The sequence below is a fragment of the Hemiscyllium ocellatum genome, chromosome 29 (assembly GCF_020745735.1).
Source record: "Hemiscyllium ocellatum isolate sHemOce1 chromosome 29, sHemOce1.pat.X.cur, whole genome shotgun sequence".
Lineage (NCBI taxonomy): Eukaryota > Metazoa > Chordata > Chondrichthyes > Orectolobiformes > Hemiscylliidae > Hemiscyllium > Hemiscyllium ocellatum.
The window spans coordinates 18,477,532-18,503,443 of NC_083429.1; the positions used below are offsets into that span (position 1 = coordinate 18,477,532).

The 25,912-nt window shown below is 42.5% G+C and overlaps 1 protein-coding gene across 6 annotated transcripts in view; it reads left to right on the forward strand.

The window, feature by feature from the left end:
* fli1 (Fli-1 proto-oncogene, ETS transcription factor) overlaps positions 1 to 25,912 on the forward strand; it is an 83,196-nt gene that overhangs the window by 41,190 nt on the left and 16,094 nt on the right. For all 6 annotated transcript variants that reach the window (XM_060847005.1, XM_060847002.1, XM_060847003.1 and 3 more), the window contains one exon: positions 21,152 to 21,214. In XM_060847005.1, the coding sequence (XP_060702988.1) occupies positions 21,152 to 21,214 (63 nt within the window). The remainder of the gene's footprint in view (positions 1 to 21,151; positions 21,215 to 25,912) is intronic.

Sequence of the window (25,912 nt, forward strand, 5' to 3'; positions counted from 1 at the left end):
TGGAACACAGGTTTTCATATTTTGGAATTGCTTTTTCCAAATAAGGAATTTAGTTTGGAGAAAGTGAGGACTGCAGATGCTGGAGATCAGAGCTTAAAAATGTATTGCTGGAAAAGCACAGCAGGTCAGGCAGCATCAAAGGAACAGGAGAATCGAGCTTTCGGGCATTTGCCCGAAAGCTCGATTCTCCTGTTCCTTTGATGCTGCCTGACCTGCTGCGCTTTTCCAGCAAGGAATTCAGTTTCCCAATTAAAATTTAAAATGATAGAAGCACTCAGGCAGTAATATGCATGCTTCAGAAAACTTCTCAGACCTAAAAGTGTTGCCTTGATTCACTATTAATACAAATCGCAACTTAACACCATGTAGAAACAGACTGATGAATGGGTTGATGCAACTCGTCTATGCATTTGGTTGACATAAACTGAAGCCAATTTAAATAAATGATGAAGGGTGAATGAAGAAGTTTTAAGAAAACACATCTACTTAGTGGCTTCATGGAGAAATTAAGATCATGAACCCTGTACAGACATTTAACAGTGTATGCTATCACATTTTCCCCCACCAGGCTGTCTATCACACTTTCCTCAAATGCTCATGCTTACTCATACCCACATTTACTCCAGTGTAGGCAAATTCTGCTCATAACTGGTTAATTCTAACACAACAGTGTCTTTCAGACCTGTTCCTTATAAGTGCCTCCTGGCATTTTCTTGAGTTGCTCCTGTATTTCTCTTCCCTCCTGTCCTCTCACTCTTTTCTAACTTCCTCGCTATTACTGAAATTGTACGAGATTATACCATGTAATTTTTTTTTAAGGTTACTTTTACCGTGCTCTTAAGCTCTGATATTCAACTTTATGCAAAAAAAAAACAAATTGTATGTGCCTACAATCTGAAAATAAGATAATTTCCTTCTCTGGTCCCCAATCACTTGTTGTCTTGAATTCTGGTTCCTTGCCATCCAGTCATGTTTTAACTGATACTCATTTTTCTTTCAAGTTGTCTTTTTTATAAACTGATCAAGCTTTCAGGAATTTTGACTAGTGTCACAGTTCACTCACATACCCGCTACAAATGTCAATCTTTTTGTTAATGGCTGGAATTAACATTATATCTGCAATAATATTGTAAGCTTCTTACTCCTCTACACACTGCAGAATGCTCCCCAGAATACTCTTCTTCCTTCACCCTGACAGCAAGCAGTGAATATAATCTTTTTTTTTGCTTTATCAACCTTACTACATCTGTACCCTCAAGGTAACAACTATTTCCTCATCTCTGCAGTTGCTTTCCTTCCTCCTGACTGTTTACTCATACGCAACAATTTCACTTACTGCAGCACTGTCTCAAATATGATGGATATGTCTCATTAGTTACAGAAGAGTTTCATTATTGCGTACTATTTCATTATTACAAAACAAACCTTTTTACAGAACAGTCCTACTTATTACAGAATAGAATCCTGTTACAACACAGTCTATCTTCCTACAGTGCAGTCTAATTTATTACGGAACTGCCTAGTTTACTGAAGAACATTCAATCTTATTGCAAAACAGCCTAATTTATTACTCAACAGCCTCACTTATATTACATTGCCCTCTCAATTACTGCAATGCAATCTCACAAATGTTATAATCTTAAAGGGATGGGGAGCAGGAAGGCCAAGGGGTGACATGGCTAAATCTTTGAAGACACCAGAATATGTTGACAGATCTGTTAAAAAAAAGATCTTTGGCTTCAGAAGCAAATGTTTAAGTTCAACAGCAAGGCAGTATTGCATACAGATTGACTCCTTACCAAAGAGCAGATACGCTGAGCCAAGAGAGTGTGATATGAATGTTCACAGGACTGATTTTTGGCCTGAGGAAAATGTACAATGAAGCAAGATTAAATAGACTAGGCTTATATTCCTGAGAATATACAAGTTTGAAAAGTGATCTCGATGAAACATATGCATTTATATAAGGGCCTTGATAGGGTAGGTGTTGGGAAAATGTTTCCCTGTACTCAGGTGTCCAGAGCTGGGCATCAATTTTGAGAATACGTTTTGGCTATTTGGGGCTGATATGAGGATGCACTTCTTTCCTCAAAAGTTTGTGAAGCTTTGAATTCTCTCCCACTGAGAGCTGTGGATTCTCACATATTGGGTGTAAGACAGAGATTGTACAAAGGGAATTTAAGAATGTGGGGAGAATGCAAGAAGGTGTCATTGAGGTTTCTTCCTTAATGACAGAGTCTCACACAGTTGGCTGAATGGCCTGTCTCTGCTTCTGTTTCTTATGCGCTCATGTTCCAAATCTTTCTAAGTCAATATTTCAAATCCAACTGATGCAGTGTCTAAATCTACTTTATAAAACACATTGTTTATATTCCATACTATAGGGATTCTGTGATTGCTCTCAAAAGATTGGGTAGCACAGTGGCTCGGTGGTTAGCAAGGCTGCCTTGCCAGGGACCTGGGTTTGATTCTCGTTTGGCAACTGTTTGAGTGGAGCTTGCATGTTCTCCCTGTGTCTGCATGGGTTTCCTCCCATAGTCCAAAGGTGTGCTGGTTAGGTCAATTGGCTCTGCTAAATTGCCCATAGTGTCCAGGGACATATAGTCTAGGTGGATTAGTCATGGGAAATGCTGGGTTACATTGATAGGGTAAGGGGAGTGGGACTGGGTGGGATATTCTTCGAAGAGTTGGTGTGGACCCAATGGGCTGAATGGCCTACATCTCACATGTAGGGATTCTAACTTGGAGAACTGCTCCTTTGGAAAAATGCTAAAGCTTCCAAAAAGCATGAAATAGATTGACTGGATTCACACCCTTAGTTGGATGCAAACCTTAGTTTAACAGGAAGACTACAGCAGCTTCCAGAAGGAACAAAAACCAGTAAAACTCATGAATGATACACACTAATCCACTCCTCATAATCTTTGGATTAGAGCTGCAGTATAACCACTATATTACAACTCAAGTTTTATTTTGACTGTACTTTCATTCTGGGTTGGTGTTCTTCTCCCTAAAGTAGACAGTTGAGAAGTTCCAATTCTGAAGTATTTCCAAAGAGTAGAAGAAGTCATGGAGTCATAGAGTCACAGAGGTGTACAGCATGAAAACAGACCCTTCGGTCCAACTCGTCCATGCTGATAGATATCCTAACCTAATCTAGTCCCATTTGCCAGCACTTGGCCCATTTCCTACTCATATAGCCATCCAGATGCCTTTTAAATGCTGCAATTGTACCAGCCTCTACTACTTCCTCTGGCAGCTCAATCCATCCAAGCACAACCCTCTGTGTGAAAAAGTTGCCCCTTAGGTCCCTTTTATATCTTTCCTCTCTTACCTTAAACCTATGCCTTCTAGTTCTAGACTTCCTCACCTTAGGGAAATGACTTTCTCTATTTAATCTATCCATGCCCCTCAAAATTGTATAACCCTTTATAAGGTCACCCCTCAACCTCTGATGCTCCAGGGAAAACAGCCCTAACCTATTCAGCCTCTCCCTGTAGCTCAAATCCTCCAACCCTAGCAATATCATTGTAAATCTTTTCTGAACCCTTTCATGTTTCACAACATCCTTCAGATGGGAAGGAGACCAGAATTGCACACAATATTCCAAAAGTGGCCTAACCAAAGTTCTGGACAGCTACAGCATAACTTTCCAACTCCCGTTCTCAATACTCTGACTCATAAAAGGAGGCATACCAAATACCGTCTTCACTATCCTATCAATCTGCAACTCTATTTTCAAGGAGCTATGAATCTGCACTCCAAGGTCTCTTTGTTCAGCAACACTTCCTAGAAACTTGCTATTAAGTGTCAGGTCCTGCTAAGGTTTGCTTTTCCAAAATGCAGCACCTCGCATTTATCTAAATTAAATTCCATCTGCCATTTGATCAAATTGGACTCTGAGGTAACCTTCTTTGCTATCCACTACACCTCCAATTTTGCTGTCATCTGCAAACTTACGAACTATATCTCCTATGTTCACATCCAAATCATTTATATACATGACAAAAAGTGGTGAACCCAGCATCAATCCTTGTGACACTCCACTGATCACAAGCCTCCAGTCTGAAAAACAACTCTCCACCACCACCTTCCATTTTCTATCTTCGAGCCGATTCTGTTTCCAGATAGTTAGTGTTCCCTGTATTCCATGAGATCTAACCTTGCTAACCAGTTTCCCATAGGGAACCTTATCGAATGCCTTACTGAAGTCCATATAGATCACGTTTCCCTGCTCTGTCCTCATCAATCCTCTTTGTTACTTCTTCAAAAAACTCAATCAAGTTTGTAAGACATGATTTCCCACCCACAAAGCCATGTTGACGATCCCTGATCAGTCCTTACCTTTCCAAATATGTGTAAGTTCTGTCCCTCAGGATTCCCTCCAACAACTTGCCCACCACTGACATCAGGCTCACCGGTCTATAGTTCTTTGGCAAATACTAAACACCTTTCTTAAATAGTAGCACCATGCTAACCAACCTCCAGTCATCTGGCACCTCACCTTTGACTATTGATGATACAAATATCTCAGCAAAGGGCCCAGCAATCACTTCCCTAGCTTCCCACAGAGTCCTAGGCTATACCTGATCAGGTCCTGGGGATTTATCCACCTTTGTGTATCTCAAGACATCCAGCACTTCCTCCTCTGTAATATGGTCATTTTTCAAGATGTCACCATCTAGTTCCCCACATTCTATATCTTCATATCCTTCTCCAAGGTAACACTGATGCAAAATAGTCATTTAGTATCTCTCCATCTCCTCCGGCTCCACCCATAGGCCGTTTTGCTGATCTTTGAAGGGCCCTATTCTCTCCCTAGTTACGCTTTTGTCCTTAATGTATTTGTAAAATCCCTTTGGATTCTCCTTAAACATATTTGCCAAAGCAATCTCATGTCCCCTTTTTGCCCTCCTGATTTCCCTCTTAAGTATACTCTTACTGCCTTTGCACTCTTCTCAGGATTCATGCAATCTCTGTCGAGACCTGACATAGACTTCCTTTTGTTTTCTTAACCAAAACTTCAATTTCTCTCGTCATCCAGTTTTTCCTGTACTTACCAACCTTTCTTTTCACACAAACTGGAATATACAGTCTCTGGATTCTCGTTATCTCATTTCTGAAGGCTTCCTATTTTCCAACCATCCCTTTACCTGTGAGTATCTTCCCCAGTCAGCTTTTGGATGTTCTTGCCTAATCCCATCAAAGTTAGCCTTCCTCCAATTTTGAACTTCAACTGTTAGATCCAGTCTATTTTTTTTCCATCACTATTTTAAAGCCAGTAGAATTATGGTCGCTGGCCCCAAAGTGTTCCCCCCATGCCACCTGCCCTGTCTTATTTCCCAAGAGTAGTCAAGTTTCGCACTTCTCTAGTAGGACATCTCCATTGGTACAAATGACATGGGTAGAAATAAGGATGAGGTCCTGCAGAGAGATTACAGAGAGATAGGAATAAAGTTAAAAACCGGAACCTCGCTGGTGGTAATCTCCAGATTACTTCCAGTGCCATGCGCTAGTAAGGGTAAGAACAGGAGGATATGGCAGATGAATGCGTGGTGAAAGAATTGCTGCAGCAGTCATGGATTCAGATTTTTAGATCTTTGGGATCTTAGCTGGGACAGAGGTGACCTGTTCAAAGGGGATAGGTAGCACCTGAGCTGGAGGAGGACCAATATCTCAACAGCCAGGTGTGCTTGTACTGCAAGGGAGGGTTTAAACTATATTGGCAGGGGTTAGGATCCACAACACAAGGGAGGCAAGTGTGAGGCTGGATGGAGATAGAGTAATCAGAAACAGTAAGTTGAAGAGACAGGTCAGGCCAGAACGTAACACAGAGCATGGAATGCCTGTTGGATTAAGTTGCATCTATTTCAATGCAAGAGGGCTGACAGGTGAGGCTGATGACCTCAGGGCGTGGATAGGTACATGGGACTGGGATTTTATAACATTGCAGAAACATGGCTAAGGGAGGGACAGGACTGGCTACTTAACGTGCCAGGGTACAGGTGCTTTTGGCGGGACAGAGGAGGTGGAAGGAGGGGAGGGGAGTTGCATTTTGATTAAGGCGCGTATAGTACAGTAGTTTGAGATGAAGTAACTGAAGGATCATCCAGTGAGGCCTTGTGGGTGGAGCGAAGAAATAAAAAGGGTATGGTGGCATTATTCAGGCTGTACTAAAGGACCCCAAATAGTCAACAGGAAGTAGAGGAATAAATATGCGGGAAGATTGGGAAGACTTGCTGGAGGAAAATGGCTGTCATAGTAGGAGATTTTAATTTTCCTAAATTGTCTGGGACTAACACAATGTTAAGGGCTTAGATAGGATGGAATTTGTAAAGTGCATTCAGGAAAGTTTCCTCAAGCAGTTTCTAGAGGGTCCAATTCAGGAAGGGGCAAAACTCGATGTACTCATGTGAAATAGTGCAGGACAGGTGACTGAGGTGACAGTGGGGGAGCACTTTGGTACCTGTGACCGTAGTTCCATTAATTTTAAAATAATTATGGTCCATAGGTTCATGTTCTAAATGGGGGCAAGGAGAATTTTGATGGAATTAGACAGGAACTTCCAGAGATTGATTGGAGTAGTTTGTTTCCAGGTGAAGGGACCTCTAGCAAGTGTGAAGCTTTTAAAAGTGAGGTATTGAGAGTTCAAGGTCTGTATGCTCCTGTGAGGGTGACAGGCAAGGTTGGCAGGAAAAGGGAACCCTGGATAACAAGAGATATTGAGACTTTGACCAGAAAAAAGGAGGAGGTGTGGCTCAGGTACAGGCAGCTGGGATCAGTGGAAATCCTGGAGGTATACAGGGAATACAGAAGTTTACTGAAGAAGGAAATCAGGAGGATAAAAAGGGGACACGTGATAGCCTTGGCCGAGAAGATTAGGATGAATCCAAAGAGGTACTTTAAGTTTATTAAAGGAAAAAGAATAACTTGAGAGAGAATACCACATCTCAAAGTCCAAAGTGGACATGTTTGTGTAGACCTGCAGGAGATTGGCAAGGTTCTCAATAATATTTCTCCTCTGTGTTTACCGTGGAAAAAGACATGGAAACATGAAAACTTGAGGAACTTAGTGGTGATATATTGGGGACAGGCCATATCACAGTAAAGGAGGTGTTGGATGTATTAGAATATGTGAAGGTAGATGAATCTCCTGGTCCTAACCAGATATATCCGAGAACACTGCAAGAGGCCAGAGAAGGAATTGCAGGGGCCCTAGCTGATATTTTTGCATCGTCGTTAGCCACGGGTGAGATCCTGGAAGATTTGAGGATAGCAAATGTTGTGCCCTTATTCAAGAAGGACTACAAAGAAAAAACTGGGAACTCTAGACCAGTAAGCTTAACATCTGTGATAGGTAAGTTACTTGAGAAAATACTGAGGGATACAATATATATACATTTGGAAAGGTAGGGTTTGTTTAGGAATAGTCAGCATGGCTTTGTGAGTAGGAGATCTTGCCTCTCAAATTTGTTAGTTATTTGATGAAGTGACCAGGAGGGTTAACGAGGACAGGATGGTAGACTTAGGTTCTATGGATTTCAGTAAGGTCATTGATAAGGTTCCACATGGTAGACTGCTCTGGAAGGTTAGATTGCATGGAATCCAGGGTGAGATGGCAAATTGGATACACAGTTGGCTTGATGGCAATAAGCAGAGAGTAATAGCAGAAGGATGCTATTGTACTGGAGACCTGTGACTAGTGGAGTGCCTCAGGTCTTGGTGCAGGGTCCATTGCTGTTTGTTATCTATATGAATGATTTGGATGAGAATGTACAATCATAATTAGTAAGCTTGCAGATGACACTGAGTTAGGCAGTATTGTGGGCAGTGAGGAAGGTTATCAGAAATTGCAGCACGACCTTAATCAACTGGGGAACTGGGATGAGAATTGGCAAATGGAGTTTAATATTGATAAGTGTGAGGTCTTGCATTTTGGAAAGTCAAATCAAGGTAGAAGTTTTATCATGAATAGTAGGGCCTTAAGGAGTATATAGAACAGAGGGATCTTGGAGATCAGGTTCATAGTTCACTGAAAGTGGAGTCACAGGTAGACAAGGCAGTGAAGAAGGCTTTTGACACACTGGCCTTCATCATTTAGGAAATTGTGCAAAGCTTGGGAAGTTATGTTGCAGTTATACAGGATGTTAGTGATGCCACATTTGAAGTACTGTGTTTAGTTTTGGTCACCTTGTTATAGGAAGAATGTTTTTTATCTGGAAAGAGTGCAGAAGAAATTTACAAGGATGTTGCCAGATGTCTGAGTTATAGGGAGAGGTGTGACAAGCTAGGACATTTTTCTTTTGGGCATAGGAACCGGAGGGGGGAGCCTTATAGAGGTGTATAAAATCATGAGAGTCATGATTTGGAGATACCAGTGTTGGACTTGGGTGTACAAAGTTACAAATCACACAACACCAGGTTATCGTCCAACAGGTTTAATTAGAAGCACTAGCTTTTGGAGCACTGTTCCTTCATCAGGTGGTTGTGACAAGGAGCAGCACTCTGAAAGCTTGTGCTTCCAATTAAACCTGTAGGACTATAACCTGGTGTTGTGTGATTTGTAACTAAGATCAGGAGAGGCATGGATATGGTGAATGCACTCAGTCTTTGTCCCAGGGTTGGGGAATTGAGGCTTAGAGGGGAAAGAATAAAAAGGAACCTGAGGGACAACTTTTTTTTACGCAGAATGCATATGGAATGAGCTACCAGCAGAAGTTGTTGAGGTGGGCACAGTAACAACTTTTAAAAAAGCATTTGAACAAATGCATGGACTGGAAAGGGTCAGAAACATATGGCCAACTGCGGGGAAATGGGGTTAGTGTGGATGGACATTTTGGTCGATATGGTCCAGTTTGGGCCAAAGGCCTATTCCTGCATTGATGTTTCTATGAGAGAACAAGGAGCACTTAGAATCAGAGGCAAGGATGTAAGGAAAAAGAAGGGGAGGGGACAGAATTTTTTATCTCTCTGAGAGAGCTGCTGTGATCTGGAATGCACTTCAATGAAAAATTGCTGGAAGAAGATTCAGTTACAACATTAACATTGAACTGGGGATAATTAGTTGAAGGGGAACAGGTTTGAAAACTATAACAACAGAATAGGTGGATGCAGATGTTTCAAAGAGATAGCACGAACACAGTGGCAGAATGGCCTATGAATATTGCGAGAGGAGACTCGGCATAGTCCTAGATATAAATATGGGTTGGGAGTAATTTCTGGACTTGTCAGCACATTGTGACTCATCAGTGGCAGAAAAAAAAAGAAACAATTTCAAGAGAGAAGTTGGGAAAAGATTCTGAAACTGCGCCGGAAATGCGAGTGGAAATAGAATTCTCGTTCAGTTACCAGGGGAGGAGGATGGTGCGCAGGGACAATCTGCCAGTGCGGCTGTTTGAGGGATGAGTCTTTTGAACTGATATGGCCAGTCTCTGCAGGAGGCTTGTTGAACGCAGTCTGGAGTGGCGAATGCAGGTGCGGCATTGTGTCATCGGTAGAGTGCACTCTCCATATCGCTTCCATTCAGCTGCCCCTCGCCTCTACCTGAATTCTAAACTAAAAGGTGCATTGCTGAGACAAAAGCTCATCAGAACCCAACCCGTGATGCTTTAATGGGGCTGCCCGCCCTCTTTTATTTTTTCCAAGTGGAAGCTGAACAAATAGCCCATCAGGAACAGAGCTGGTGGGAGGTGGGATGGGTGAGGGTCCTTGGCCTGACTCACTGTCAGACAGGTGCACAAAATAAAAAAAACAATCTGCCGCATTCATTACTGATAGGGAGAAAATAAAACAAAAAGAAACAAAAATCTCTCTTTGTCGTTTTAATTAATCTGAGAGCGTTGCTGCTGGAATAACTGCCTGTCTCACCCAGGCTGGTCTAACAATCAGGTTCTGACCTGCTCGCTAATAGCAACAGAGCCTTCGAGTCAGCTTTTCGCTGTTGATCTGTACACACTGTTTTAAATAGGTTTTGATCAAGTGGTCAGCGGCCAGCACTTTGTGTCTGTTAGAGGTTTAGGATCGGAGGGAATTGGGCGAGGCTGCTCTTTCCCTGTAATCCCTGGAGGTTGCATTTTTTTTATATAACTTTCATTTTTTTTAACCAGTAATTCCAAAACGACGTGATATTTCAGCGGGAGCCCGTTTCTCAGTCCTGACGAAGACTGAGCTTTGTCTAACCACCCTGACCTAGTATTGGACTCAGTGTACTCACTGAGACAGGGACCAGGGCAGCAGAAACACTCACATTTCATACCCAACCAACACACAGATCTGGCTTGCCTCAGTACTCAGTGATCTGAGTAGAATATGTTCAGACAACATAATTGTACATCATAGGCGAAGTCTCTAACCAAGTAGTAAATACTAGCAGACCTCTTGTGACATTACTTGGACCCAAACGCAGAAGGATTGGTTTTCCCAGAGACTTTCTTGCCTTAGTCCAGAACTCAGACTGTGTCTTGTTTCACCAGAACTGCTGACCTCCATTTCATAAAATTCCCTACAGTGTGGCTACAGGCCATTCAGCCCATTGAGTCCACACAACTCTCTGAAGAGCATCCCACTCGGACCCAACCCTATTCCTGCATTTCCCATGGCCCGTCCACCTAACCTGTACATCTTTGGACTGTGGAAGAAACTGGAGCACCTGGAAGAAACCTACATAGCCACAGGGACAATGTGCAAACTCCATACAGTTGCCTGAGGGTGAGATTGAACCCAGGTTCCTGATGCTGTGAGGCAGCACTGCTCGCCATGGAGCCACCGTGCTGCCCTTGGGTCAGGTTCTTTGAAGTTGTCTTCATAGACAATTCCCTGGGACCAAGGATAAATATCCACTGCTCTGGAGTTGTGGGTCCTGGGTTAACTATACTGTTTGATGCTGGATCCATCCTGCAGCAGGTGGGGTTTGAAGAGGTGGTTGGGTGGATTTTGATACTTCCTTCTATTGTTTGCATGTGGGCCAGTATCATACATTTGAGGTTGTTGGTATCATCGCAATGTTTCTTTTCCAGTCTGGGTGATCTTGGGCGAGAGATTCTATTGAAGCAGGGAGCGCTTTGAGAAACCCCTTTCTCTGCACTCTTGGTAACCTCATGCCTTAATGGAGTTCAGAGTGAAGAGTTAGCTTTGGAAATCTTGTGTCAGGCATGTGAAAAGATGTGACTGACCCAATGCAGCTGATTGACAGTAATAATTTGGAGTCCAATACTTTGAAGAAATTATTGTAATGTAGGAAACAGAACTGCAACCTTGCATAGCAAAGTTCCACATTGACCAAGTGATAATGACTCAGTGGGATGCTGATTGAATGATGAATATTGGCCACAGCATGGGGCTTACTCCCTGCTGTTCTTTAAAATAGTGTTTTATTTACTTCTACCTGAGGGGGTACATGAGGATTCTGGCTTCAAGTCAAAGATGCACCTCCAACCAGTAGCATAACTCTCTCAGTGCTACATTACAGATTGATGTTGTGCTGTAGCATGCTCAGTTCCCTGTGCTCACTCATTGATCCCTAGATCCATAGTTTTATACAGGACTGAAAAGGCCCTTTGGCCTATTGAATTTGCACCAACATAACTACCACTAAAAGTATGCTAATCCCAATTTCCTGTACTTGACCCATATTTGGCCTGTGCAGGTCAAATATCATATGTTATGATATTTGACCTGCACAGGCTGCTGACAAAAATTCTCATTTTTGTTTTTAAATGTCTCAAGGCTTCACCCTTCCCTATCTCTGTCAGCCTAATAACCCTCTGAGACACTTATTGAATTTTGACCTCTTGACTCCAAGATATTACTGCCAATCAACTGCATTGGGTCGGTCACATCTTTTCACATGTTGGTGCAGACCTGATAGGCGGAGGGCCTTTTCAGTGCTGTATAAATCTGTGGCTCTATAAATCTGTGAGTGAGCATAGGGAACTGAACATGTTACAGCACAACATCAACCCTGAAGCAGTGCTGCTATATGTTGGAGGTGCATCTTTGACTTGAAGTCCAGAGTCCTTCCACTCAGGTGGAAGTAAAAGAAAACACTATTTTAGTTGCTCTAACCTTGGGGGCATCTCTTCAGCTGTCCACTTCTGTTCTTTTGCCCTACGTCCTTGCCTTTGATTCTAAGTGCTCCTTGTTGTCTCATAGAGTCATAAAGTCTTACAATAACAGTTGGCCCAAACTGGTTCATGCTGACCAGAATGTCCATCCACACTAACCCCATTTCCCTGCAGTTGGCCCATGCCTTTCTAATCCTTTCCTATGTATTTGTTCAAATGCCTTTTAAGCGTTGTTAATGTATCTACCTCAGTAACTTCCGCTGGTAGCTCATTCCATATGCTCCCTGAAACCCTCTGCAAACCAGCTTCTGACCATCAACCCCAATATGTGGCTCAGTGTCAACCATTTCTTTGTTATTGTTCACTGAAGCACCCAGCAATGTTTTACTGTTATCAGTGCTACCTAAATAAAAGTCATCGTTATTGGTCAGATTTGTTAGTTGTTCCCTGTGATCACTTTTAGCAAATCTTGAAAATTTATGCCAAGAATGTCACTAACCTTCTAGAAATTTATAAATTCATGAGGGGTATGGATGGGGTGAGTAGCCAAGGCATTTTCCTCAGGGTAGGAGAGTCCAAAACTAGAGGGCATAGGTTTAAGGTGAGAAGGGAAGGATTTAAAAGGGGCCTAAGGGGCAATTTGTTCACACAGAGGGTGGTGCAAGTTTGAAATGAGCTGCCAGAAGAAGTGGCGGAGACTGGTACAATCAAAACATCGAAAAGGCATTCGGATGGGTATACAGATAGGAAGGGCTTAAGAGAGACATGGACCAAATGTGGCAAATGGGACTAGATTAACGTAGGATATCTGGTTGACATGGACGAGTTCATGTTGTACATCTCTATGATTCTGTAACTGCACAAGAGCCATTCAGCACTGACACTGATATAACAATTATTGAATAACCTTGATATGGGTTATGGTACTGCAGCTTCTGTACCAGTTCTGAATTGGTACCAACTAGTTCTGGACAAAGTGAGGCAAAAATACAGTGTGATTCTGATAGCTGAACATCTTCAAAAGACATTAGAGCCACTTGCGTGTGAGATGGTTTCCTAGAAGGGTTCTCGCATCATGGACTTTGTACTGTGCAGAGGTTAATTCCAATTGGGTATATAGCCAAATCTGAGAAGTGTTTGGGTGGTCTGTTGATTTTCAAGGGCACTAACTTCAGAGTCTTTTTAACTTGATGAGATAGTGGGCACACCCTCCTGCACACTCATAATGTTTAGAAGAAGGAGCAATATCTGCGTGCTAACATACATTTAAAGAATGTAATCTGCTAGACAAGGATAACAGAGCTAGTTTAAACTGCATTTGGCAAAAGCTATATTAACTTGTGTTGATCAGTGTGGTACAACTGCAGTCAAAGATGTACAATTATCAAACTATTGTGGATTTTCCAAAATGTGTGCCTGAGAGAAAAAATTCTGCTTGTAGCTCAAATACATTATAGAGTCCCTATGGGTCTCTGATATATTCTCTTTTTCAGTTAAAGGTATCCTCTGCTGTGGGCACAAGGCTGACATTTATGATTCAACTTTCATTATCCTACGAGTATGTCATAGAGCATAGGAACAGATCCTTTGGTCCAACTTGTCCATGCTGACCAAGTCTTGCTATCATGGGTCAGTTCAGAATCAACGATTGGGATCACACCAGGAAACAGGGCAGGGTTTAATTTCAAAAGGAAACACCACTTTTTTTTAAAAGATTCAGTTCTTTTAAAATATAAAAAAAACAAATTTATATCCTCATGATTTGAATTTATACTCTTTGGGATATCAATCCACTAAACACAAGGCTAAGCCACAATCTACAGTTCTCCAGATGTAAAGAGTATGAATTTCATTTTATAACAGTTGAGCTTATTCCAGCTCCAAAATAACTCAGAAACCCAGGACATGCTTGTCTTTCTATACACTGAAGTTGTATTGTGTGTGACAAGGTGAGGCAGTAAATCTTGCGAATTTAAACTAGGGGGAAGTGGTGATAGATTTTTTTTATGGCGAGGGGGTGAGAGGGGATTGCAGACAGGAGACAAAGCACAGTGGCAGGAACTCAACTCGGCTCTGCTGTCGATTTTGTGTTTTGTCTGGTTTGAACACTCGACTGCAAACTTACGCCGTGTAAAAAAACTAGTGCGAGAGGGGAAAACAAAGAGGGAGCTGTACTCTAGCCCACAGTTCAGGAAGTGCAGCGCTTCGGGGACCGCTGAAGCCCGTGAAACTTGTTCAATTCGCTGAGCGGGGGCTGGGGGATAGATGTTTTTCCCCGGGCACACTCCACAGTGATTACAGTGCGAATGACAGACGATTCTGTTCAACATTAGAAGACAACACCGAGATATTTTAGAGCTGATTTCGCTGCCCAATAAAACAAACTGAAATGTATTAAACAAAATAATTTATTATTCCCCTTTCCGTCCAAGGTGGACTCAATTACAGTAGACATTTGCTTGAATGAAATGCTTCAAATATCCGTTTTCATTAGTTGATTCTTACGGAGTAATTTTATCTAATTTGTTGGAATGTTTATATTTATCCAGCCTATATAATTATATAGAAGAGTTTGAAGAAGTTGATTAATTTGTAAACATCTTAATTACACGAGAAATATTCTCTTTCTGTTATAACGAACAGTCTTTCCGGAATGTAAAACAAATGCAAAGAAAAACAATTCATCTTTAGAGGGGGCGGGGGGCGAGATGGATTTCTTTTCTTTAACGAATAACGATCTGGTGGGCTCTCTGGCATGGCGCCCAATAATTATGCAATTGTGGCTCTGTACATACACTAACGGCGTGTTTACAGTGAAATGATTAAATCCTGGCCATTTCCTAAGTCCTGTTTGTGTATTGCTTCTTGTAGTCTGGCTACCAACTAATTATTTAAACTCGTGACCTCGCCTCTTCTTGGCCGGTGTACAACACACTCACACAAACCCTCAGCCAGCAAATTCGAACAACGTCCCCTTCCAGCTCCATTTAACTTTTCCACATTTAAATAATTCTTTTGAAAGGCCAGTTTGCTTTGGAAAGCTGCGCCACATTCCGTGCCTTCATTTATACAGCTGACCTTAAACTTTCTTTTTGGGAATAAAACAAACTTAAACATTCACAAATAATCATGCGGAGCTACTTTAAATACTGACCTAACAACAGCCCCTCAGTCAACGAGGTGACTCAAGTCGTGAAAGCGCAGTATTTTACAGCATTCAATTAGGGACTCCTGCACTGTTGTCAGGTTTCTAATTCTCACAACGCAATGCTTATTTTACGGCCATTCAGCCCATTTTGGCTGTCCGTCTCTTTTAGCATGTTATCCAATCAGTTTCACCTCCCTGCTATTGCATTTTGTTTTCAAGTATATATCCAATATCTGTTTGAAACTAACTGCTGAAACTGTTTCAGCATTACATTTCCAAACATCGCAACCAACTACATTTTTAAAAATAAAACTCATCTCCCTCTGGTTCCAATAAACCCCACCTGAGCAGGACTTCTGATCCCTTCAGTGTCTCTGTTTCGTTCGACTGCTTGGACCACATCCAGTATTGGATGAGCAGAAATTTCCATCAATTAAATATTGGGAAGAATGAAGCCTTTAATCCCCACCACAAACTCAGCTCCGTAGGCTCCAGTTCCAGCCTTTTCCCTGGCAACTGTCTGAGACTCAGCCAGACTGTTCACAATCTTGGTGTCAGACGTAAGCTATATGTGAGTTTCCAAACATAGGTATGCACCATTGCTAAGATTGCCTATATTCACGTAACCTGCTGCCATTCACCCTGCATCAGCCCATCTGCTGCTAAGACACTCATCCATGTTTGGTTAACTCCAGCTCATACTAACTGCGGTCAGCCTTTTTCCACTCAAGGTCATTCAGAACTCTGTAGCTCATTTTTGAACTTGCACTGTGTCCTTTTTACCCATTTCGCTGGATGTGTTGATCTCCGTTGGTTCCCACTATGCAATGTCTTGGTTTGAAAATTCTCATTTTTGTTTTCAAATTTCTCCATAGATTAGATTAGATTCCCTACAGTGTGGAAACAGGCCCTTCGGCCCAGCAAGTCCACACCGACCCTCCAAAGAGCAACCCACCCATACTCATTCCTTTACATTTTACCCCTGCACCTAACACTACAGACAATTTAGCATGGCCAATTCACCTAAAGGGGAGAATGTGCAAACTCCACACAGACAGTTGCAGGAATTGAACCTGGGTCCCTGGAGCTGTGAGGCAACAGTGCTAACCACTGAGCCACCGTGCCACCCAACTCAGTAATTTCCTTCAAGCCACAGCAGCCAAATTGCCTGTACCCCTCAAATTCCTTTTGACCATTCCAGATTTTGTTCATTTCGCTATTGCTATGCCTTCATCTATGTCAAAGAGTGTGGTGCTGGAAAAGCACAGCCAGTCAGGCAGCATCCGAGAATCAGGAGAATTTGGGCATAAATCCTTCATCAGCAATGAGGCTTGTGGGCCAAGGGGGCTAAGAGGTAAATGGCGGAGGGTGGGTGCAGATCTGAGGGAAGGAAGCTGGGAATGCAATGTAGATGAAGGAGGGACTGAAAGTGATAGGTCAAAGAGGAGGATGGAGCAGATAGGTGGGAAGGATGATGGATAGGTAAGACAAGTTGAGAGGGCAGTGCCAAGTTAGAGGGTTGGGTCTCAGATAAGGGGAGGGGAGGGGAAATGGGGAAACTAGTGAAATCCGCATTGGGAAGGTGTGCGCATGGGTTTTGCACTTCTTGCGGTGGCAAGGGAAGGTACCAAGAGTGGAGGGTAGGTTGGTGGGGTGGGGTGAGGGGGAGGGGGGGAGCGTGGACCTGATAAGGGAGTCACTGAGGGAATGGTCTCTCTGAAACGCAGATAGGGGTGGGGAGGGAAATATATCTCTGTATGTGGGGTCTGCTTGTAGGTGGTGGAAATGGTGGAGGGTGATGCAACATATCCAGAGATTGGTGGGTGGAAGGTGAAGATGGGTGTTGGGGGGAGGGGGTGGTTCTGTCTTGTACGGTTTGGAGGGATGAGGTCTGAGGGCAGAGGTGTGGGATGTTGAGGAGATGAGCTGGAGGACCTCATCGACCATGTGGGTGGGTAAATTGTGGTCTTTGAGGAAAGATGCTGTCTGGAATGTTCTGTGGTGGAATTGGTCTTCCTGGGAGCAGATGCAGCAGAAATGGAGGAATTGGGATAAGGGATAGTGTTTTTATAGGTGGAAGGGTGGGAGGAGGTGCAGTCCAAGTAGCTGTGGGAGTCAGTGGGTTTGTAGTGGATATCCGTGTTGAGTCAGTCACCGGAAATGAAGATGGAGAGATCCAGGAAGAGGAGGAAGGTGTCTTGAGATGGTATAGATAAACTTGAGGTCAGGGTGGAAGGTGTTTGTGACATTGATGAACTGTCCAACCTCCTCGTGAGAGCATGAGGTAGCGCCGATACAGTCATCAACGTAGCAGAGGAAAAGATGGGGTCTAGTGCCGGTGTAGCTGTGAAAATGGACTATTACACGTTGACAAAGAGGCAGGTATAGCTGGGGACCATGTGGATGTCCATGGCTACCCCTTTGGTTTGGAGGAAGGAAATCTTGTTGAGGGTGAGGACCAGTTCAGCCAGTCGAATGAGAGTGTCAGTAGAAGGGTACTGGTTGGGTCGACGTTACAGGAAGAAATGTAGGCATTGGAGGCCTTCATCATGGTGGATAAATGTGTACAGCGACTGCTTGTCCATGCTGAAGATAAGGCGTTGGGGGCCGGGGAATCAAATGTCATGGAGGAGGTGGACAGCATGGATAGTGACCCGAACGTAGGTGGGGAGTTCCTTGGCTAAGGGGGACAGGACAGTGTCAAGGTATGCCAAGATAAGTTGGGTGAGGCAGGAGCAGGCTGAGATGAAGGGTCGACCCAGGGCAGTCAGGTCTGTGAATTTTGGGTAGGAGGTGGAATCGGGCTTTGTGGGGTTCTCAAACTCTGAGATTGGAAGCTGTGGATGGGAGATCCCCAGAGGTGATGAGGTTGTGGATGGTTTGGGAGATGATGGTTTGGTGATGGGAGGTGAGGTCATGGTTGAGGGGGCAGTAGGTTGCCTTCATCTACCTCGTATCAAAGCTCTGGAATTAGAAACATCAAAAATAAGTGCAAGAGTGGGCCCTTCGAGCCTACACCAGCCTTCAACATGATCATGGCTGATCATCCAATTTCAGTATCCCATTCCTGCTTTCTCTCCATTTCACTCGATCACGTTAGTCATAAGGACCATATCCAGCTCCCTCTTGAATATATTTGGGACTGGCCCCAACAGCTTTCTGTGGAAGAGTATTCCACAGGTTCACAACTCTAAGTGAAAAAAAGTCTTCCTCATCTCAGTCCTGAATGGCTTAACCCTTACTCTTAAATCTTTAGTTCTGGATGTTCCTAGCATCAGGAACATTCTTCCCACATCTAGCCTGTCCAGTTCCATCAGGTTTGATAGGTTCTATGAGATCCTTCTTCTAAATTACAGCAAGCACAAGCCCAGGCAATCCAACCTTTCTTAATATGACACTCCTGCCATCCTGGGAATCGGTTTGGTGAACCTTCGCTGGACTCCCTCAATAGAAAGTATGTCCTTCTTCAGACAAGGAGACCAAAAGTCACACAATTCTTTCCCCAAACTTGTCCATTTGACTTTCTCACTTTTAAATAACTCTTTAAACAAACGTCATCCTCCCTAATATCACTCCTATGTTCCTGACTTTTCATTGCATTTCATATAATACTTTTCTTCACCTGACGAAGGGGCAACACTCTGAAAGGTTGTGATTTCAAATAAACAATAACCTGGTGTTGGACTATACCTTGGTGTTATCTGATTTCTGACTCTGCCAACTCCAGTCCACCACTAGTACCTCCACATCTGGATTAGATTAACTTAAGGCATCTAGTTGGACAGAAGGGTCTGTTTCCATGCTGTACAGTTGTATGATTCTATGATTCTATGCAGCAGGAGCAACAGGGAAATTGGGGCCTTTGTTGGGGCCAGTAGTACATTTCTATAGTCAATGAGATTTTAGCTTAGAAAAAAAAGTTCGAAAGGAGAAGAAAGTAGCACAAATTGGCTTTCAAATCAAAAGCAGAAAGTAAAATGAAGCAAGAGAAAAATGATTGGGTTAAGTGGGAGTGAAAGAAAGGGACAGAAAAGAAAATTAAGAGAAAACGTTGTATTGATGTTTGCTTTATGTGGAAATTATATTGAACATTTGAAATTGTTCGCTTCCTGTGTCACAGAAGTTTTGACCATATTATTATCACATGTTCAAAGTGTATAATATTGAATTGACTGAGACAAAGTTAATGGGTTATTAATATGTAACTTAAATTCTTAAAAATAATGTTGAAATGAGGGTGAGGTACTACTTGAATAACAATAAGTACCCAGCAACAAAATCAAACGCAAGGCCTGGAGATTTGTAATTTGAGGCAAATCTCTTAATCCATTGAATTTGCTGGCTGAGTTACACATTGGTAATAGTAAATATTGCTTGCTCACCATTGTTTGTGCAGCAAGATACAGCAAACTTAAGTGACAATGATATTAAAAATAGAATTAATTCTTCCTGGAAAATGATGACTGGCATTGATGTTAATGGAATGGGTGTATGCAGTTATGATAAATAATGTCTCCCTGTTTTCATAAAAGTCAATGTTGCAAAGAAGAATATCTCCCAACTAAGTGGCACAAATAATGAGATAGTTGTACACTGTAGAAATACCATTTTTGTTTGCACTGGTTACGTGTACTTACATATAGATGTTCCACTACAGGACAGTCTGGGCCAATGAGTTTACGTGAGCAGTAACGCACCAGTCATTGTGACAACATGCCTACCAGTGGTCACACTCAGGCTGGTCATTGCCATTATCAGATCAACTGCTCATTCTTCAAACAGCCTGTATCCAAGCTAGAAGATTTCACTTACCTGTGGAAGAGTTATCAACCTCTTGTCCTACTGTCAGAAATAAACTGCAGTGTGCCCCTTCTTATTGATTCTCTGTCTGAAAACAGGTTCAACCTAGATTACCACAATTAGAGCAAGGAGGCAGATCCCAGATCCAAACTGAACCCCCATGCTATTTGATCGTGGGTGCTGGAAAAGCATAGCAGGTTAGGCAACATCTGAGAAGCAGAGGAATCTTCATCAGGGCTCTTGCCCAAAACATCGATTCTCCTGCTCCTCGGATGCTGTCTGACCTGCTGTGCTTTTCCAGCACCCCACTCTCAACTCTAATCTCCAGCACCTGCAATCCTCACTTTCTCCCCATTCTACTTGCACCATTCTGATCCTCATGGACCATCCAAGGATCTGAGCTGTTGTGACAACACACGCATTTATGTACATTTTATAACTTGGAGCTATGGATAGTGATGGTGGAGGCTACAATTACTTTCTATCACAAGGATGGAATCTCTCCCATTCCTACGGCCTGCCATTGATGTATACTAGAAGGATTTAAAGTTGATATTCAATCTGTTTGGCTATGCTACAAGTACACATTCTTTGGTTCTCAAATCCTGGAGTGGGACTTAAACCTAGAGATTCTGGCTCAGAGTTAGGGATGCTATCCACTGCACCACAAGATCTCCTGTGCAGTGCATTTGAAGGAGGAAAACCCAATTGTTACCAAGTTCTGGGTATTTGCCTGTTGTATGTTGCAGAATTTTTAAAGAAAATGTGGTTTTGTCATTCTTTTCATTCTTCCCCAGTGCATTACAAAACCAAGTTTTGAAATGTAATCGTTGCTGTTATATAGGAAGTTGAACAAAACATTGTGCACACCAAAGGTCATGAATGAGGTAACTGCGTGGATAATCTGTTGTGGTTTTTTCCAGTTTCACAATTCATATATGATTTGGTGACCTACTGATTCCTGTTAATTTTGTTTAGTTTTTGTGCAGGTCCAGAGTTGCAATGCTGTAGTATTGACACATTTACATTAAGCAGTAGCCTCATTAATTCTGTTGGACTGTTGGAATATTATGATCTAATCTTGTTGGAACAGGATTAATAAATTATTGGCTTACTAGACCCTGTCTTTTGTTTCTTTTAGATGCATCATATGACACTGGCAGGAGATCTGGATGGGGCAATAATATGAACAATGTGACAAAAAGTAAGTGCTATTAAATACATTTAAAAATAAAACTAAGTACAAGTATCAATAGAACAGAGCATCAGCAAGTTTGAGCAAAGTTTAACAGTGTATTTTTGAATGCAGACCTGCAGTTGGGAATTATAAGTGTTCAGAAAATCCCAGAGATGAATGTATAGCATTCTGGAATTTGAGGCTTGCAATGGGGCCTCTCTCTCAGCAATTTTGAAAAGTACTTTCAGGATGAATATTCATGAAGAGAGACCAATTTTAGGTTGTAGAAATTTATGAAAGGCTTCAAATAAGTAAAGAGCTTTGTCCTGAAATCCTGAGAAAAATATATTTGAGTTAGAAATGGCGCGGTGAATCTTGATTTCAATGCAATAAGGATACAAGAGAAGGAAACAGGAGATTTTTCTGGCTCCACATCTGTATGAACTGGGCATCACATAAGTTGGACATTTTCACAGCATTATATTGCAGATCTGTGAGAAATCCATAGAACTCTGATGCGTACAATGCCAGTGAGATCAAATGATACAGATCCAGGAAACTGTCTCCCGATTGGTGGAGATGGTACAGTATATTTCCATTTAAGAGGAAGAATAAAAAGACGTTGAGAGATGTACTGGATGCTGTTATCATTTCTGATTTATTGGATGAAATTTAATCCAGTCCAATAGGAAGGAAGCCTGGCTGTCAGGCCCTGAATTAGTTCGCACAAGATGTCACTCAGTCCTCCAGCTCCGATAAAACCTTTGGCAAGAACAATGGAAAGGTAGGAATTAGGAGCAGGAGTTGACCATTTGGCCCACTGCACCCGCTTCGCCATTCAGTATAATCATGGCTGATCACTTAATATAATAACCGATTCCTGCTTTTACCCCATATCCTTTCAACCATTTAGCTATATCCAAATCCTTTTTGAAATCATACAGTTTTGGCCTGATTGCCTTTCTGTAGCAGAGAATTCCACAGTCTCACCACTCTGTGGATGAAGACATTTCTCCTCATGTCAATCCGAATGGCCAACCCTGTATCCTTAGACTGGTTCTGGACTCTCCAATCATCAGGAACATTTTTTATATTCACTAATGGGATGCAGACATCACTCCCTGGGCCAGCATTTTTATTGTCTGTCCCTAATTGCCCTTGAGAAGGTGGTGGCGCACTGCCTTGCAGAACCGCTGCAGTCCACATGCTGTTACAGAGGGAATTCTAGGGTTCCTGCATTTTGTCTATCTTGTACTGTTAGGATTTTATAAGCTGCCATGAGGTCCGTTAAGGGCAGCACGGTGGCTCAGTGGTTAACACTGCTGACCAACAGCACTAGGGCCTCAGGTTTGATTCCAGCCTATAGTGACTGTCTGTGTGGAGTTTGCATATTCTCCCAGTGTCTGTATGGATTTCCTCCCACAGTCTAAAGGTGTGCAGGTCAGGTGAATTGGCCATGTTAAATTTCCCATAGGTGTTAGGTGCATTAGTCAGAGGGAAATGGGTCTGGGTGGGTTACTGTTCGGAGGGTCGGTGTGGACTGGTTGGGCAGAAGGGCCTGTTTCTACACTGTAGGGAATCTAAACTTAAAAAAATTCCCTCACTTTATTCTTCAAACTCTGGTAAATATAATCCTAACCAAATCAGTTCTGTCAGTTCTGTCACATGAGAGATCAATCTAGGAAACCTTTGGTGTACTGAAAAATGTGTTGCTGGAAAAGCGCAGCAGGTCAGGCAGCATCCAAAGAGCAGGAGAATTGATGTTTCGGGCATGAGCCCTTCTTCAGGAATTCCTGAAGAAGGGCTCATGCTCGAAACGTCGATTCTCCTGCTCTTTGGATGCTGCCTGACCTGCTGCGCTTTTCCAGCAACACATTTTTCAGCTCTGATCTCCAGCATCTGCAATCCTCACTTTCTCCTAGAACCTTTGCTGTACTCCCACAATAGCAAGCATATTCTTCCTCAGCTAAGGAGAACAAACCACACATGATAGTCTCAGTATGATCTCACCAAAGCCCTGTAATTGCTGGAAAAACTCAGCACATCTGGCAGCATCTGTAGAGAGAAATCAGAGATAGAGTTTTGGGTCGGGTGACCCTTCCTCAGAACTGTATAATTGCAGCAGGACGTCCTTGTTCCTGTAGGAGGGGATAGAGACCATGTTAATGTGTACAACTTGCCTACTTAATTGTGGCCAATTAGACTTACAGATGAGACACGTGGCACCAATTATCCTTGAACCCATCGAACTTACTGGTGGCTCAGGAATTAAATGGGAACTACATGGCCTTTTGTATTCTTCCTGAAAGGCATCCAGAAAACCTTGTCACCTTTGCCTGTGACTTCATTGGAGGCAGAAGTCCTTTATTTATGGGAATGTATCACTGAGTGCTGGGAAAAGTGGCATGTATCACACTCAGGATCCTTTCGTGTCCTTCCCTCTGATCGCCTGTCCCTCCTCAAGTTGATGAGCTGTGTATAGTGTGGGAAACAGAGTGTAGTGTGGGAAATATAAGTTTCATTTTGGAAAGGAGAACAAAAGAATAGAGTATTATTTAAGTGGAAAAAAACTGCCAAAAACTGCTATACAGTGGGATTTGGGGGGTACTTGGGCACAATACACAGAGAGCTATCATACATGTATCAGATAATGAGGGAGGCTAACACCAGCACTTATTTTCAGGGGGCTTGGCAGTTCAAGAGTCAGGAAGTTTTCCTGCAACTGTACAAGGTGCAGGTGAAGCCCCTTCTCGAAGACTGTGAGCAGTTTTGGTCCCCCGCTTGAAGGAAAGATATCATTTCTGGAGGCAGTTCAGAGGAAGTTGGCTAGCATGATCCCTGGCATGGATGGATTGTATTGTGAACCAAGACTAAACAGGGTGGGACTCTATTCACTGAAGTTTCAAAATAAGAGTTGATCTCACTGTAGCACACAGGATTCTTAAGTGGCTTGATGGGGTAAATGCTGCAAGGACGTTTCCCCTCAGGGAAGTGTCGGGGGCCAGGGAGCACAGTGTCAGAATAAAGGAGATAAGATGAGGAGGAATTTCTTCTCCCAGCAGGTTGTAAGTCTTTGGAATGTCTTGCCACAAAGAGCCATCAGGGCAGAGTCCTTGTGTGTAATTTAAAGCTGAGATTATTGATCACTATGGAAATCAAGAGTTATGGGGAAAGTGAACATGAAGAATGTCAGATCAGCCAATGCAGAGCAGACCTGAGGGGCTGAATGGCCAATATCCTGTTTCTATTTCTCAAGGTCTATTGGCTTTCCCCACATGACTGTCTTCTCACTTCAATCACCTGTGAGTGACCATCTGACCAGCAGCTTTTGGGATTGATCTTCCCCTCCCCTGGGTTCTGAATCCTTGGGTGGATCTGTCACTAGGTCAGTGAAATGCCACACAGGTACTAAAATTTAGTGGGTTTCAGAAGTAGTTAGAGGTTCCTGCCAGTTCCCCAACCAATTGGCAATGAAACCAATTTAATATCAGTGACATTAAATCTCAACCAATAACTTTCAACTCGTTTAATTGCTGTAGGAGTTTGTCCAATTTATAGCCATTTTCAACTTCAGTAAGTGCTGTAATTACTTTAAAAATAAGAATTGAATGAATAAGAGTCAATCAACCTTTAATACTCCCAAACTGAGCACTGGCATATTATAGTCCTCTTCTATCAGCCCTCTTTTATGTTCCTTTTTCTCTTAACTGTGTATTTCATTGCGATCAATTATATTTGAGATAGCTGATGATATATTGACATTCAAATTGTTTTGATGCTGCGTTTGCTACTCTTTTCTCCCAAGAACAGCTTACACTGGATGCAATTTCACCCATGCCAGTAGCTCTCAAGTATTTTGCCCAAATTACCATTCTTTAAGAGTAGAGCTCCAATTTAATATTTAATTATGTGAAACATTAGAATCAAGTGTGGTCCAGTCCACACTTACACACTTATGTTACGGTATCATAGAGTCATAGAGATGTACAGCACGGAAACAGACCCTACACTCCAATTCCTCTGGGCTGACCAGATATCCTACATTAGTCTAGTGCCATTTTTCCAGCATTTGGCACATATCCCTCTAAACTATTCCTAATCATTTACCCATCCAGATGCCTTTTAAATGTTGTAATTGTACCACCTTCCACCTACGCCTCTGGCGGCTCATTCCATATACGTGCCACCCTCTACATGAAAAAGTTACCCCTTAGTTCCCTTTTAAATTGTTACCCTCTCATCTTAAATCCATGCCTTCTGCTCTTAGACTCCCCAGCCCTGGGGTAAAGTCCTTGGCTACTCACCATATCCATTCCCCTCATGATTTTATAAACCCCTATAAGGTCACCCCTCAGCTTCTGATGCTCATGAGAAAATAGTCCTACCCTATACAGCTCAAACCCTTCAGTCCTGGCAGCATCCTTGTACATCTTTTCTGAACCCTTGCAAATTTTGCAACATCTTTCCTAAGATGTTTGAAGGCCAATTAGAACATTTCCTCTATTGTCAAATGATCCATCACAGACAGATCAATGGCAGGTCCTTTTCCATCAATATGGCTCTGAGATCCAGTGTCAGTTCATTAATTTCTGAACCATAAAGTGTGTTATCTGATTTCAAATCTTAGTGGTTGAGAAACACATGCTTGTCAAATTTCAGAGCATGGTTAGTTTTTACTATGAGCACTGAAAACACTATTTGAACGAATGTTTTCCAAAGGTTGGA